General features: G+C 52.0%; 8 protein-coding genes across 8 annotated transcripts; 3 read left to right on the top strand and 5 right to left on the bottom strand.

The window, feature by feature from the left end:
• Window positions 1-205: 205 nt before the first annotated feature.
• On the bottom strand, window positions 206-859 carry ARB_07298 (uncharacterized protein; the record flags this gene model as incomplete). The annotated part of the gene is made up of 3 exons (XM_003014690.1): window positions 206-238; window positions 302-554; window positions 660-859. 3 exons carry the CDS (start codon window positions 857-859, stop codon window positions 206-208), a joined length of 486 nt encoding a protein of 161 aa, XP_003014736.1.
• A 531-nt stretch (window positions 860-1390) lies between these two features.
• ARB_07297 (exosome-associated family protein) lies at window positions 1391-2367 on the bottom strand (the record flags this gene model as incomplete). The annotated part of the gene is made up of 3 exons (XM_003014689.1): window positions 1391-1894; window positions 1954-2138; window positions 2181-2367. 3 exons carry the CDS (start codon window positions 2365-2367, stop codon window positions 1391-1393), a joined length of 876 nt encoding a protein of 291 aa, XP_003014735.1.
• Window positions 2368-2692: 325 nt separating this feature from the next.
• Window positions 2693-4060, top strand: ARB_07296 (2-dehydropantoate 2-reductase, putative; the record flags this gene model as incomplete). The annotated part of the gene is made up of 1 exon (XM_003014688.1): window positions 2693-4060. The coding sequence occupies one exon, from the start codon at window positions 2693-2695 to the stop codon at window positions 4058-4060; it is 1368 nt and encodes a 455-aa protein (XP_003014734.1).
• A 709-nt stretch (window positions 4061-4769) lies between these two features.
• On the top strand, window positions 4770-5150 carry ARB_07295 (uncharacterized protein; the record flags this gene model as incomplete). Its single annotated transcript, XM_003014687.1, has 1 exon — window positions 4770-5150. One exon carries the CDS (start codon window positions 4770-4772, stop codon window positions 5148-5150), a length of 381 nt encoding a protein of 126 aa, XP_003014733.1.
• A 51-nt stretch (window positions 5151-5201) lies between these two features.
• On the bottom strand, window positions 5202-5696 carry ARB_07294 (uncharacterized protein; the record flags this gene model as incomplete). Its single annotated transcript, XM_003014686.1, has 3 exons — window positions 5202-5484; window positions 5557-5630; window positions 5673-5696. The coding sequence occupies 3 exons, from the start codon at window positions 5694-5696 to the stop codon at window positions 5202-5204; spliced, it is 381 nt and encodes a 126-aa protein (XP_003014732.1).
• A 371-nt stretch (window positions 5697-6067) lies between these two features.
• Window positions 6068-6622, bottom strand: ARB_07293 (uncharacterized protein; the record flags this gene model as incomplete). The annotated part of the gene is made up of 2 exons (XM_003014685.1): window positions 6068-6276; window positions 6436-6622. The coding sequence occupies 2 exons, from the start codon at window positions 6620-6622 to the stop codon at window positions 6068-6070; spliced, it is 396 nt and encodes a 131-aa protein (XP_003014731.1).
• A 606-nt stretch (window positions 6623-7228) lies between these two features.
• Window positions 7229-9551, top strand: ARB_07292 (GDP/GTP exchange factor Sec2p, putative; the record flags this gene model as incomplete). The annotated part of the gene is made up of 2 exons (XM_003014684.1): window positions 7229-7612; window positions 7677-9551. The coding sequence occupies 2 exons, from the start codon at window positions 7229-7231 to the stop codon at window positions 9549-9551; spliced, it is 2259 nt and encodes a 752-aa protein (XP_003014730.1).
• Window positions 9552-10353: 802 nt separating this feature from the next.
• On the bottom strand, window positions 10354-12468 carry ARB_07291 (uncharacterized protein; the record flags this gene model as incomplete). The annotated part of the gene is made up of 2 exons (XM_003014683.1): window positions 10354-12197; window positions 12363-12468. 2 exons carry the CDS (start codon window positions 12466-12468, stop codon window positions 10354-10356), a joined length of 1950 nt encoding a protein of 649 aa, XP_003014729.1.
• Window positions 12469-12929: the final 461 nt, after the last annotated feature.

Genomic DNA, 12929 nt, shown 5'->3' with positions numbered 1-12929 from the left:
AGCAAGGAATATTTCTATTTAACAAAATGTATTTTCGCTATGGATTCTATAACAAAACCAATGGATGAGGATTGTCATAGGCCACGCTGATGCATGTTTGGATTCTATATTATTACAAAGACATGAGATCGTTCTAGTCTAGAGCTGGGAGACAGGACGTAAACAGGACGTAAGTAAGAAGACGGAATTACATCCTCGTACCACCCTAGTAAGGCTTAGCAGCCTGCTGGCAGGCTTTCTATAGAGAGGTCAGTTATATTTTCCCAAAAGATATATATACGCTTAGGTTGTTAAAACGTACCAGCTGGTCCATGTACCATCCGCAGATGGTGAGGTCACCTCGGTTGTCATCCATGCACTTCCTGAAGCTTTGGGCATCAGCGGCACAGGGGGCATCCCCAGCCCATCCGCTGGTGGAGTTGGCCTGGTATAGTGAGTTGTCCATGGGTTGAGCGGCAGCAGCCTGCTGGGTCTCGGCTGGGGCAGCGCTGGAAGAGCCACCGGTGAAGAAGCTGCCAACAGCATGGCCGATGGAGGAACCGACAGCAACACCACTATACAGGAAATAACCCCGTTAGTCTCACGTTGCTGAATATAGGTGCCTGTCTGCGTGATTTTGATACGTATATATCTTCGCTCGGCTCGGAAATGCGACTTACCCGGCGGTGGCAGCCATCTGGCCGAACAAGCTGGATCCGCCGCTAGACTGAGCGGGAGCTTGCTGGGTCTGAACGGGAGCAGCGGCGGTAGAGGATGGTCTCTGCTGCTGCATCTGAGGAGCAGCTGGTCTAGCTGGGGCAGCGGTAGGTCTGGTAGGGGCGCTGCGAGCGGGGGCAGCGGAACGACGTTGACGGGCCATTGTGGATGTGTGTATGGGAGATTGATACGGCGGTTCAAAGAGGGTTGTTTCGTGGGATATCTGGGCTGGCAGAGTCGGCGTTGTTGACTGAAGGAAAGTTGACGATGAAGATGAAGAAAAATACGGGGAGCGACGTTGGAGACGGAGATAAGTCGGGCCGTGTACGAAATTAAAAGGCTTAACTCCGATTGGTCGAGAACTGCAGAGCGCGATTGCCAGTCGATCTCGCATGAGGAAGAGAAGTAGATAGAAGAGAGTAGAAGAGTTAGGAGTAATAGTAGTGGTCTATAGAGTACTTATAGTAGTCGTAGTGGTAGAGATAGGGTGGGAGATAAGTTGATATCTAGTTGAGAGCTTGGCCGGGACTCGTCTCTACTGTGGACGATGGGTGGTAGCTCATAATGATATCAAGATCCAAATGCTGCGTCGGACAGCGGATAGAGCGTCAAATGTACTGTATGTATAACAGTATATGCAAGACTCATTGAGATACTGATGAAGTGTATGCATAAGCATATACACATCCACCTCTCAACCGTTATTTGGGGGCTGAGCAGCACCAGCTTTCTTGTCCTTCTTGTTCTTCCGCTTATGCCTCTTCTTCGCAGCGTTATTTCCATTCTTCCCGTGCATGGCCTTTCTCTCGGCCTTGCTCAGCTTTTTCTTGTTCTTCTTCGAGGTCTCGACGGCAGGCAGCTTGATAAACGCCTCCTCCTTCACCTCACCACCTTGCTTATCATCTTCGGTACTTTCTTCTTCTTCAATTTCACCATCTTCTTCCCCTTCCTCCTCCTCCTCTTCGTCATCCTCATCATCATCTTCCGGGTCTGTTGTTCTACTCTTCTTTGGTTCTGGGGTCGACACTGCGGTACTATCACGTCCCGACATTTCTGATTCTTCAACGGAGCGTTTTTGCGGTACTGTAGCAGCTACCTTCGCCTTCATCTTGGCTAGCTGCGCAGCCCTTAGTTGAGCCAATGCTTTCTCTTTTGCTTCTCTTTCGGCGCGCTCGAGGTCATACTTGTCGTTTCCGGCCTGTATCCGTTAGACGTTGGCAACACAGATACAACAGTGAAAAAAAAAAGGAGACGTACAAGTCCGTGCTTTATGAATCTCCCTGCAGCCTGTGTGTCCAGTGTCATCGTTCGTTTCTCTGGAGGGGCCTCTAGGGTCTTAATCTTTTCATGATACTGTCTCACGCGGTTCAGTTCCCTGAATACCGGGTGTTCTTTTGCATCTACATCATTCAATCTTAGGTATGCTGGAAGAAGAAAGTTAGCTGATAATCAAGGGCATATATCAAAAGGGCGCAGCTGCATACAGAATATTAGGGATTCAATGGAGTATGAGAGCAGAACATGGAGCTTTGCCTTGTCCAGCAGAGGCAGCTTCTGTGCCGTCGCGGTGAGTCCCCGCTCCAGCAGCGGCTCCAGGACTTCTTCTATATCATCAATGCTATCTTCCAGCTGCTCCAACAGCGGCGTCAAATCTGAAGCCTCCGTAGCCATGGTCTGCTGTGATATCTTTTGGATGTATAAAATCGTCAGCTTCTTGTCTTTTCTTTTATTTCTTTTCTCCAAAATGAAATTTATGATTACATAATATTAGATTACTAGCAAACCTTATCTCCAGAGTTAATTCACGTGATATCAAATTCGCGACTTCGACTTTTTCCTTCTACAAGCTCGAGCATTGTTAAATATCAATCGACGTTGACCTGCAGTTGAGCTGGATCTCACTGGTTGTACTGTTTAGCATATACCTTCGATTTGTGCAACTCCTTTTGTACATCTACAGAACTAGAAATAACATAATTGGCTGGAACGGACTGAGATGAACACCTCCAAGAGGCTATGGGCGAGGCTCCGGAGCTTCTCATCTATTAATGAAGCATGTCCACGCGTATATACCCATACCCACACATGGCAGACGAAGACGGGCTCAATACACTTTTTCTCCACTGGACGACCACTTCAACACAGCCCAAGCAACAGTAAAAACAACATGCACAAGAAAATACACATCATGGGCGTGGGCAACATAGGCTCGTTCGTAGCACACTCACTCGCCGCCCGCCCTGTCTCCGAACGAGCCTGCATAACGCTTCTCTTCCACCACCCAGCCTTCTACAAGGACTGGAACCGGTTCGGGCGGGTCGTTGCTGTGAAACGTCACGGGATACCCGAGCAACGATCAGGCTTCTGCATCAACGTCCTGCAGGACCACGAATGGTATTATCCGTCCGAAATCGAGGGAGCACCAGACGATCTGGTTGAGGAAGAATTTTCTCTACGTCAGGGGGAGGAGCCTGATAGCGACGGCAATCTTACCCCTGCGGACGAGGAATGGATTGAACACTTGATTGTTACAGTGAAGACGACGCAGATTGAAAGGGCGATGAAGTCTGTTCGGCACCGACTGACGCCAGAGTCATCTGTGCTTTTCCTTACGAATGGGCTGGGGGTGCTGGAGGAAGTGAATGAGAAGATATGGCCTGATGAGAGTGAGCGGCCGAATTATCTGTTTGGCGTCACGAGTCATGGGCTGTTTAAGTCAGGACTCTTTGAAACCACGCATGCTGGGGTGGGAGCTACTACGATAGGCGTTGTACGGCAGTCTCCGAGAGATGATATGGAGTATACTGCCGATGGCAGTTCAACTACCTTTGCACCGTCCACGAATTTCCTGCTGAAGACGCTTACGCAAACTCCCGAGCTGGCATGCATATCCACCAATGCAACAGACCTGTTCCTACTGCAGCTGGAAAAACTGGCAATAAACTGCATCATCAACCCACTCACCTTACTCATGGACTGCAAGAATGGCGAACTACTATACCACTACAACTTGACGCGTGTCCAACGACTACTGCTTATCGAGATAAGTGCCGTGATATGCGCTCTGCCGGAACTGCAGGGGGTTCCAGGTCTACAATCCCGCTTTTCACCTGAACGACTACGAACAATTGCTGTGGGTGTGGCGGGTAAGACGGGCGAGAACACTAGCTCTATGCTGCAGGATGCGAGGATGGGGAAGGAGAGCGAGATCGAGTATATGAACGGGTATATTGTGCGTAGAGGGGAGGAAGTAGGGGTGCGGTGTGCGTTGAACTACATGGTTGTGCAGCTTGCGCAGGCCAAGTCGAGGATTGCGGGGAGACAGAGAAACGAAGAGGTCCCATTTGACCTGTCGAAGCTATAGCCACACAGTCTATCTATCTATCAATTAATGTCTCGATATCTTCTCTCGATGCCTCTAGATCTATCAATGCACTCTCGGTATCTATGTATAGTTATGCTTAGTCAGCAGTGGCATGATAGCTCCGTCGACTTTAAACTATCGAAAGCTTCAAGGAAGAAGCAGATAAAATATTATTATATAGGACAGATAAAATGCCACCACGAATAAGGACACTGAAGATACCCCGTCAATTGGATCGAGGCCGGCGGCAATTCTCAGTGCTGAGCCGTCCAGCACCAAACTACCCCGGCCATGTTCCCCTGACGACCGTTGAACGGTGCTCGATGGCCATCGGGTCAGCCATCGGCTCACTACTCAACCCTCGACGACATGGTAGATACTTGAATTTCCACTGATATATACTACGATATAAAGAAGGTAAATAAATACTAACAAGGGAATAGATTTAATAGCCACGCTAGGCGAAACAACAGCAACACCGTACTTCATCTACCGGCTGCGAGACGCCATGCTCTCCGACGCAACCGGCCGGCGCATCCTCCGGGACCGACCACGCATAACCTCGCAGACCCTCTCATTACCCTATCTACGCTCCCTCCCGCCCAACAGCCTGGGCTACACGTACGCATCCTGGCTGGACCGCGAGGGCGTCACGCCCGACACCCGCAGCAGCGTGCGGTACATTGACAACGCAGAATGCGCATATGTGATGCAACGATACCGCGAGTGCCATGATTTCTACCATGCTGTGACCGACCTTCCTATCGTGGTTGAGGGAGAGCTGGCGCTGAAGATATTCGAGTTCATGAACACGGGTCTTCCGATGACGGGCCTGGCTGCTGCTGCTGTGGTGCGGTTGAAGGGAGCCGAGAGGGAGAGGTTCTGGGATATTCATCTGCCGTGGGCTGTGAGGAGCGGAGCAAAGAGTAAGGAGCTTATATGCGTTTATTGGGAGGAGATGCTGGAGCGGGATGTGGGTGAGATACGGGCCGAGTTGGGCATAGAGGTGCCGCCTGATCTGAGGGAGATAAGGCGGCAGCAGAGAAAGCGGGATAAAGAGAAGAAGAAGAAGGAGCAGGCTGTACAATAGAATAAACTGGCTTAAAGAAAGAGAAGTAGGAAATGAAATGTGTGGTGTGTATTATAGGTCCAGTAGGTCGTCGTCGTCGTCGTCCCAGCCGCCACGCCGGTTGATGACTATCTTCTTCTTCTCTTCGTTCTCGGCCACGGCGTTGAGGAGGTCCTTGAGCTGGTCTTCTGTTACTTTCTGGCGCAGCTGGCCCGACCTGGCGAGCATGATGAGCCTGTTCTCTATGTCTGTGGCGCGGGACTCCTTGACGAGCCTGATGCGGCCGAGCCTGTCTGCGGCTTCGGGGGTGAGGATCTGGCTGAGGATGGACTGGCGGGCTTCAGTCTCTTTGTTTCTAGTGAAGTTAGCCTCCGTATAATATAATGCTGTGAATGTGCGGGCGTATTGTGTAGGGGAGACTACCTACCGCTGGTCGTCGTCGCCGGAGGGACCACCCTGCTGCTGGAGCTGGGCCAGACGGGCTTTTCTGATCTGAGACAGCTAGTTAGTATCTGATAGACAAGCAACAGCAAGATAACTGACCTCTTCGAGCTCTGCGTCTGCCATGGTTGTGTTGTGGGCGTGGACTTGGTGGGATGGCGGGGGAGCAGTGAGAGGTCGATATCGGGTTTAACCAGCGAGTAAAGCCGGGTCTTCAGACGTTAAGTAGAAGTATTAAGTAGAGAATCCCTTTGAGTCTTCTTATCGAGGCCCCCTTGCGTGGTTTATCGAGGTTATCAAGCTGTCTGTCTGCTGCAGCGGAATATTTGATATCTTTTGCTGCTGAAGCTTAAATATACAGGAGTTTCATCTCTACCAAAATCCACCACCAACACCGAGTATCTACAGACAGGCAAGACAGGCAGATACAGGCAGATACAAGCAGAGACAGACAGAAGAAGCTTCTCACAGGCTATCTCTCTTGTTTAATTGAGTATCTATGCATGAGAAATGTCAACTAAAGGGCTGATAAGAGACAGTAGACCACCAGGTACAAGATAGCTATAAGCAATAATCAATGACAGGAAGATGTTCAACCTGAGACAAAGAGACAAAGCATAGATATAGTAGAAGTAATCATTCAAAGTAATAATCATTGCTGTAGATGCAAAGTACACTGTCTCTCTCTCTCTACATATATATATCCCTATGTCTATGTCTCCTCCTCGCTGTCTTCCATCACCACTTCACATCTCTACAACATCCATAACATCCATGACATCTATGACATCTATGACATCTTCTGCTTACAACAACTATATCATCATCTAATAACACTATAATAACATCTAGTCTCATATCTTACTGTTAACTTCATCATCTTTGCCTCTTGCCTCCACGTGACCTGTCAAAAACTGTCTTCTTTTCTTCTTTTCTTCTTCTTCGACTTCAACTTCAAACTTCTCCAACTTCAGGTTCTTCCCTCCCGCCAGCAACCCAAGTCGAGCCGCGAGCCAGCCAGCCAGCAGAAAGGCCAGGAGATAAACAGACATTAGCTACGCTGCTATAGACGAGGGCAGATACTAGTTATTAGCGACGTCCTGAGACGGCGGACTCCCTGGCCCGCCGGCGTGGTGGATCTCCCCAGCCTTCGACCATACGTCAACTTCTCCGCCGTGGCTCAGCAGCTCGAGCTCTAGTTAGCTGCTGCTGTTGTTTACCAGCTGCTTCTCGCGCTTGTCCTGCCATCCGACGGGCAGCTCTGGCACCATTACTCTCCGGGCTGCGAGATTGAACAGACTGGATACCGGGTTGCTGGCGCCGCCTTGCCGCCATGTTGCGTGTCTAGCAGGCCATCTTCGATCCTGCTCACCACTAGCGCCCACCCGACAGCCCCTGCTCGCCCACGATACGAGCCGCCAGTCCGCAGGCCGGCAGCAGCCCAACCGCCATGGCAGAGTACGTCCTTCCAGCCCTCTCTCAACCGTCTCATTCGCTCTCTTATCTTCTCACCTGCTTCTCCAATGGTTCTCTGGCATCCATTCATCATTGACTGACAACCAAACAAAAACAGCAGATTCATTGCTTACGGGCTGTACCCGGACCGGTCCTCGAAGAAGCTCGTCTCGCGCGCAAAATCTTCAAATGCCCTCGCCGAGATGGCTGCCGCTGTTGCCCAGGGCCCTTCCTCTGTCCGTCGACCCAAGGACAGAGACAGAGAGAGAGACCGAGACCGAGAGAAGCCAGAAAACTCATTGTCAACCCTGCGAGACCCTCGAGTAGCCAGCACCTCAGACCTGTCTCGTACCAGGTCCGCGTCGACCGCCTCACACCACCCGGACCTCAGCAACGAGGTAGCCAATCTCAGTGACAAGCTCATCCAGGCCATCAACCACCAGACCTTACTCGATGACAGCCTCGCAGTGGCCCGTCAGGAGCTCGAGGAGGAGCGGAGGCGTCGCAGCACCGTCGAGAAGGAGAAGAAGGGCATCGAGACTGAACTCGAGACGCTCACTGCTGCCTTGTTTGAAGAAGCTAACAAGGTAGGACTGTTTAGAATATCCAACTTTCTTTTCGGTTTCTGGTCAATGCTGACGTCTTGTATAGATGGTAGCGGCTGCAAAGCAAGAGAGAGAAGCAGTCGAGCGGAAGAACGAACAGCTACGAGCCCAGATCAAAGATACAGAGTTGCTGCTGGCCTCGCACCAGGAACAGCTGGCCGAGCTCAAGTCCGTCATCGAGCAGATGAACAGCAGACACGACGACCAGGACACCGCTACAACAGCCACCTCCATCAGCTCACCCTCAGATCCCTTTCCTGACCAGCCTACCCCCAACAATGGCAATGGCAACAACCACAACATCAACCGTCTCTTCGAAGCCATGAACCTCTCTCCCGTCACACCTGGTTCAGACGATATCCCCCCTGCTCCTCCAACAAGCTTCTCCCACCTGCTCAAACCCGTCTGTCGAACAGACATCCTCGCCTACGAAGACTTTAACACCCTCCTGCAGCTCTCTCGCTCGCGACCGCCCAGCCGCGTCGGCAGCGGCTCCTACAGCGGCCTCAACGTCATGAACCTAGCTAACCTTACATCTTCCCGTCCTAAATCCACCACCCACACCCCCACAAACTCCCAGGACACCAACCACAACGGCAGCAACAGCAGCAATGTCAACACCGGCAGTCCGGCAGCAGCAAGCTCGTCCGTTGCTTCGTCCCCTTCCACGTCTCACGGCGGCATCTCTTCCTCTCCACGAGAGAACATCACTTCCTCGATGCAGCTCAAGGAAACACGCTTCTACAAACGCATTCTCGCAGAAGACATCGAGCCCACGCTCCGTCTCGACATGGCACCAGGCATATCCTGGCTCACTCGCCGCTCCGTCATGAGCAGTCTCGTCGAGGGTGAACTCATCATCGAACCCATCCCTTCTAACACCTCATCAGCCAATTCGGCTACAGACTTGCCTTCTCCCCCATCAACACCCTCGAGTATGTCGAGTACGTCCACCCCCTGCGCCCTATGTGGTGATAGACGGACGACAGTCAATCCACGCACCCACCGCTTTCGTACCTCGAGCTCTGACTCGGCCCCCAAACATGCTTTGTGCTTGTTATGCTTGGAGAAGATGCGGGCTTGCTGTGAGTTTGTGGGATATCTAAGATTGGTTGTCGACGGACATGTTCGAACCGGCGGGGATGGAGAGGCAGAGATCAAGGAGCGGGAGAGGGAGGCTTGGGAGGAAACTGTACGGTTAAGAGAGAGGATCTTCTGGGCTAGGATCGGCGGCGGTGTCGTCCCGGCTTTTATCTCTGGTAAGAAGGCAGAAGACGACAGCGAGAAGGAGAAGGGGAAGATTGAACAGTCTGATGATGCGCCGCTTGTCATCAAGGATATCACTGTTACTTCTCCAGTGGATGCTAAGCAGACACCTGTATCAACACCAACGAAACCGGAGGCGGAAACAGAGACTACAGAACAGTTGGCTTCAAGTATCTCCACGCCCACTCCAACGCCCACTCCGGCACCCGCTGCTGAAGCAGAACCATCAACAGCACCAGCAGATACTCCATCCACGTCTACACTCTCAGCGTCAACAACTACTACTACCACTCGCAGTCTCTCCCTCTCTCCATCACGGTACAGATCTCGCTCTCCATCTCCCTCTCCCAAGCCAGCTCCATCTACAAGACCAGCAACCGCAATACCACCCACAACCACCTCTACCTCCCAGGCTCCAAGAACAGTCCTACGCCGTCTGAGATCTGTACCACCTCCTTCTTCAACTCCTCAATCCCCATCCACAGTGACTTCACCGGATACCAAGTTTCCCAAGGTCATGCCTGTCTCTCTCCGTGCAAGTCTGGCCAACGGCACATCTACTACATCTACTCCGTCCACGTCCGGCCCAGCACCAGCACCAGCAGAAGGCAAGCTCAAAGTGAAGATCCCCGCTGCTTTTTTGCATGATAATTAGCACATCACTACGTCATGACCAGTTCACCACATACACCACATAACATCCATACTACGTACAGCGTTCTGTTCCTAAAAAGCGAATGAACATAAACAAAAGCAAGACGAAAGACCGTTTTTCTACACTAGAAGAAGCTGAGCATTCGTTTTGGAAGAAATTGATGATACCCCCTACCGACCTTCTTACCAACCACTTGAGACCACGCCATTCCATTCTATTGCATTCTATTGCACTGCATTCAATTCGATTCTGATTCATTGCCTTTGATCCTTACTGCTATTCTTAATGCTTCATACCGGCCCGTCTGGGCTCGACCTCGCTCACTATCAACCATTATTTCCTTTCTCTCATACACTACTTAGCATACTGCCCGTCAGCCACCACCATACCACGCACAGCTGCGGCTCCCCTACATGCTTACTTTCTTCTCCTCCCTTCGCGGACTTACTTCATCTTCTTGTTCATCTTTTTTTTCTTTTCAATTCGGGAGAGTGTACGTTACGTTTCGTTATTTAGTTGCTTTTTATTCACTTACATAGAAGGGGTCAGTTCGTGGTTAATTGGTTGGTCGGTTGGATGGGTGGACGATTGGTCGGAAAGGTTTAATACTGCAAATAGACGGATGAACCTCAGCTTGGAAATGAAGCTGGAGCTGTCATTTTAGTTACCCTACGTAGGTAGCAAGCAGATATCAATGAAACGAGAGCTGAGGTACCTATGTTGCTCCAATTTATTCATTCCTAAACGCCGCTAGATAGATAGTTGATAATACATATACGTAAAAATACGACATACCACGTCGTTACCGCCCCATCTTCTCGTGAATCTTCCTTATTTGCTCGTTAATGTTCACCGGCGGCGTGTCTGGTTTGGCTTCCTCGGGGGCTGCCTGTGGCTGCACAGGCGGTGGCTTCTGGATAGGCGGTTGAGGCAGCTCGCGCATGGCGGGAGGCTTGTTGGCGCTGGCGCCGGTGCTAGTGCTGCTTGGTCTGGAAATGCCAGCGCCCACGCTCACGCCCGGCGCGGGTGTGGGTGCAGATGCCACCCCAGGAGGTGCTACGCCTGGGGGTAGCGGAATTGTCCCTGGTGCCCCAGGGGGTAGGCCAGGTACTGTGCCCGGTGCATGGGTATGCATTTGCGGTTGAGGATGCGTAGGCATAGGCTGCGAGAACGAGCGCTGCTGAACAGGCACGTTCATATTCACGGGCACCCCGTTCGGTCCAACAGCCACCCTTTTGCGTCTGCCTTCTTCGTCCTCTTCGTTTGTAGCGGTAGACGACCCTGCGACGCCAGACAACATCGGATCAAATACGTCGCTTCGTTGACTGGCCAGACGCTTAAGGTTATTAGCTACATCGACGGTCGAAAGGTTAGTGCTAGCGAATCGGGCTTCAGCCTTCGCGCGCTGTTCCTTCCAGCGAGGATCCTGTAGCTCAATGCGCATATGCTGCTCCATTTCTGCGATGGGGATTTGCTGTCTGCAATTGGGACATATGGATGTAGGCTGGTTGGCGCTGGAGAGATGTTTGGCCTGCGCGCGAGGGACGTAGTCTGATCGAATGCGCATGGGCGGTTGGCCGGGTACTGGCGAGGGTGAGGGATTGGCGCGGACCCGGTCCCGAGCGGGATGTTGATCGGGCATTGCTGCTGCCGGGACTGGCGCTGCTGGGGGTGCGGTGGGAGTGGGAGATGCGGTTGCTGGCATGGGAGCGGGTGAGAGGGAGGCAGAAGTTACTGCTGTTGAAGGGAAGGGTGACGGAGATGGTGCTTGCGGTTGTATGGGGCCGGTGGATACGGGACGTTGTGGTTGTAGAACAGGGAGAGAGGGTTGATGAGATATGTCTGATGTTGCGTTGTAGTATGTCGTCGAGTCGTCTTCGGTGGGCATGGCTTCTTCTATTCGTCTGTCGTGCGGCTGTAGGGATATCATCGCCTTCTGCTCCAGGGACGCAGTTTGTAGGTCGTTCAGCGATGTAGGCGGCGGTAGCTCGCTCTGGTCGTCTGCCTCTGTGAACAGCACCGTCTCAACCACCACGAAATCATGCCAGTCGATCTGCGCGTAGGCCACCTTCTCTTCCTCCTCCTCCTCTTCTTTTTGCAGCTTCTGCATCTCCTGGTACTTCACCCACTCTGCCCGCTGCTTTGCGCGCCCAAGAACGTTGTATTTGTTCGTCACATTCTCCCGCAGGTCTGCCAGCCGCTGTTCTTCTGTGACGGCGCTCTCACGTCCCTCGACCTGCAGCAGCTCCCGGTACTGATCAACTAGCCTGGTGAAAAACTGATATAAGCTGTGCTGCGGCCGAAGAAAGTCGAACTGGAAATTTCTCGTCTCGCGCTGGGATAGAGATGTCATGAATGATTTCCCTCTCTTTGCAACAAAAAGTGCCGTCAGCTTGACTACCTCCAGATCCAGCGCGTTGATATTGGGCATCCGGGCCGAGAACTGGAATTCCGGCGGCGGTTTGGGGGCGTTAGACTCTTCCTCCTTCTTAGCTGGCGCAGCCTCTCCAACGCGCCCGGCAGACACATCCGTCCCTCTACCGGCCTTGATCTCACTCAGTCTCCATGCGTAAAACGGGGCATAAGCGTCGTTCGGGTTTAGGAAGCAGAACTTGGTGTTGTTCTTCTCTTTCTCCCTCACTCGGTCTATCAAGCATTAGTATCTCAATCCCAGTGTAGCTACATCATGATGCCGCCCTACCTTCGAAAACATGTCCGTTACGCGCAACGAAGCCCGCGGTCTTCTCGACAATGACTATCCCCACGGTCAGCATCTGCATCTTCTGTAGAATGGCTCCTCTTTCAGCCTACCTTTGATGTCCTTTGGTGGCAAGATAACGCCCTCTGGCGGCTTGTTCACCTCGTCCGGCAGCTCTGACGGCGTGCCAGCAGCCTCGTTCACAGCCGACGGCGCCATCTCGCTCTTCTGCCTCTAGAGATCCCGTAATCCCGTTCTCTGCCGCCTGCGTGTCGGCCTTCCTGGTCTCGTCTGCAGTTTGGCTGTCGCTCTTCCGCAGCTTGAGGTCGTCGTCGGTTCTCCAGCTTTTTTTTAATTTTTGATAGCTTTCGATTCCAACGTCGCTGCTTACCTAAGCACCCCCTTTCTTCTTCCCGCCGACCGCAAAGCAGGAAAAAAAAGAACACCATCCAACTTCATCTCGACTCCGTCTGCAGCCTCAGCCCCTTCACAGACTTCTCGCTGTCGTTCTGCTCCTTCGAGACGGCTGCGTGGACTTCTTCCCTTCTCTTCTTCGTTTTTGACTGTGTCGACCCTTTTCTTCTGCTTCTTGACCCTCGCTTGCGTTATCTACTTCTACTTCAGCCTCCCTTGGCGTCTACTTATCGTCTCTTTTTAATCAATGTGGCCCGTTTAGCAGC

This window comes from Trichophyton benhamiae, assembly GCF_000151125.1.
Source record: "Trichophyton benhamiae CBS 112371 chromosome Unknown contix00378_25.r1.exp, whole genome shotgun sequence".
In the NCBI taxonomy this organism is placed as follows: Eukaryota; Fungi; Ascomycota; class Eurotiomycetes; order Onygenales; family Arthrodermataceae; genus Trichophyton; species Trichophyton benhamiae.
This window is presented reverse-complemented; position numbering and strand designations above follow the sequence as displayed.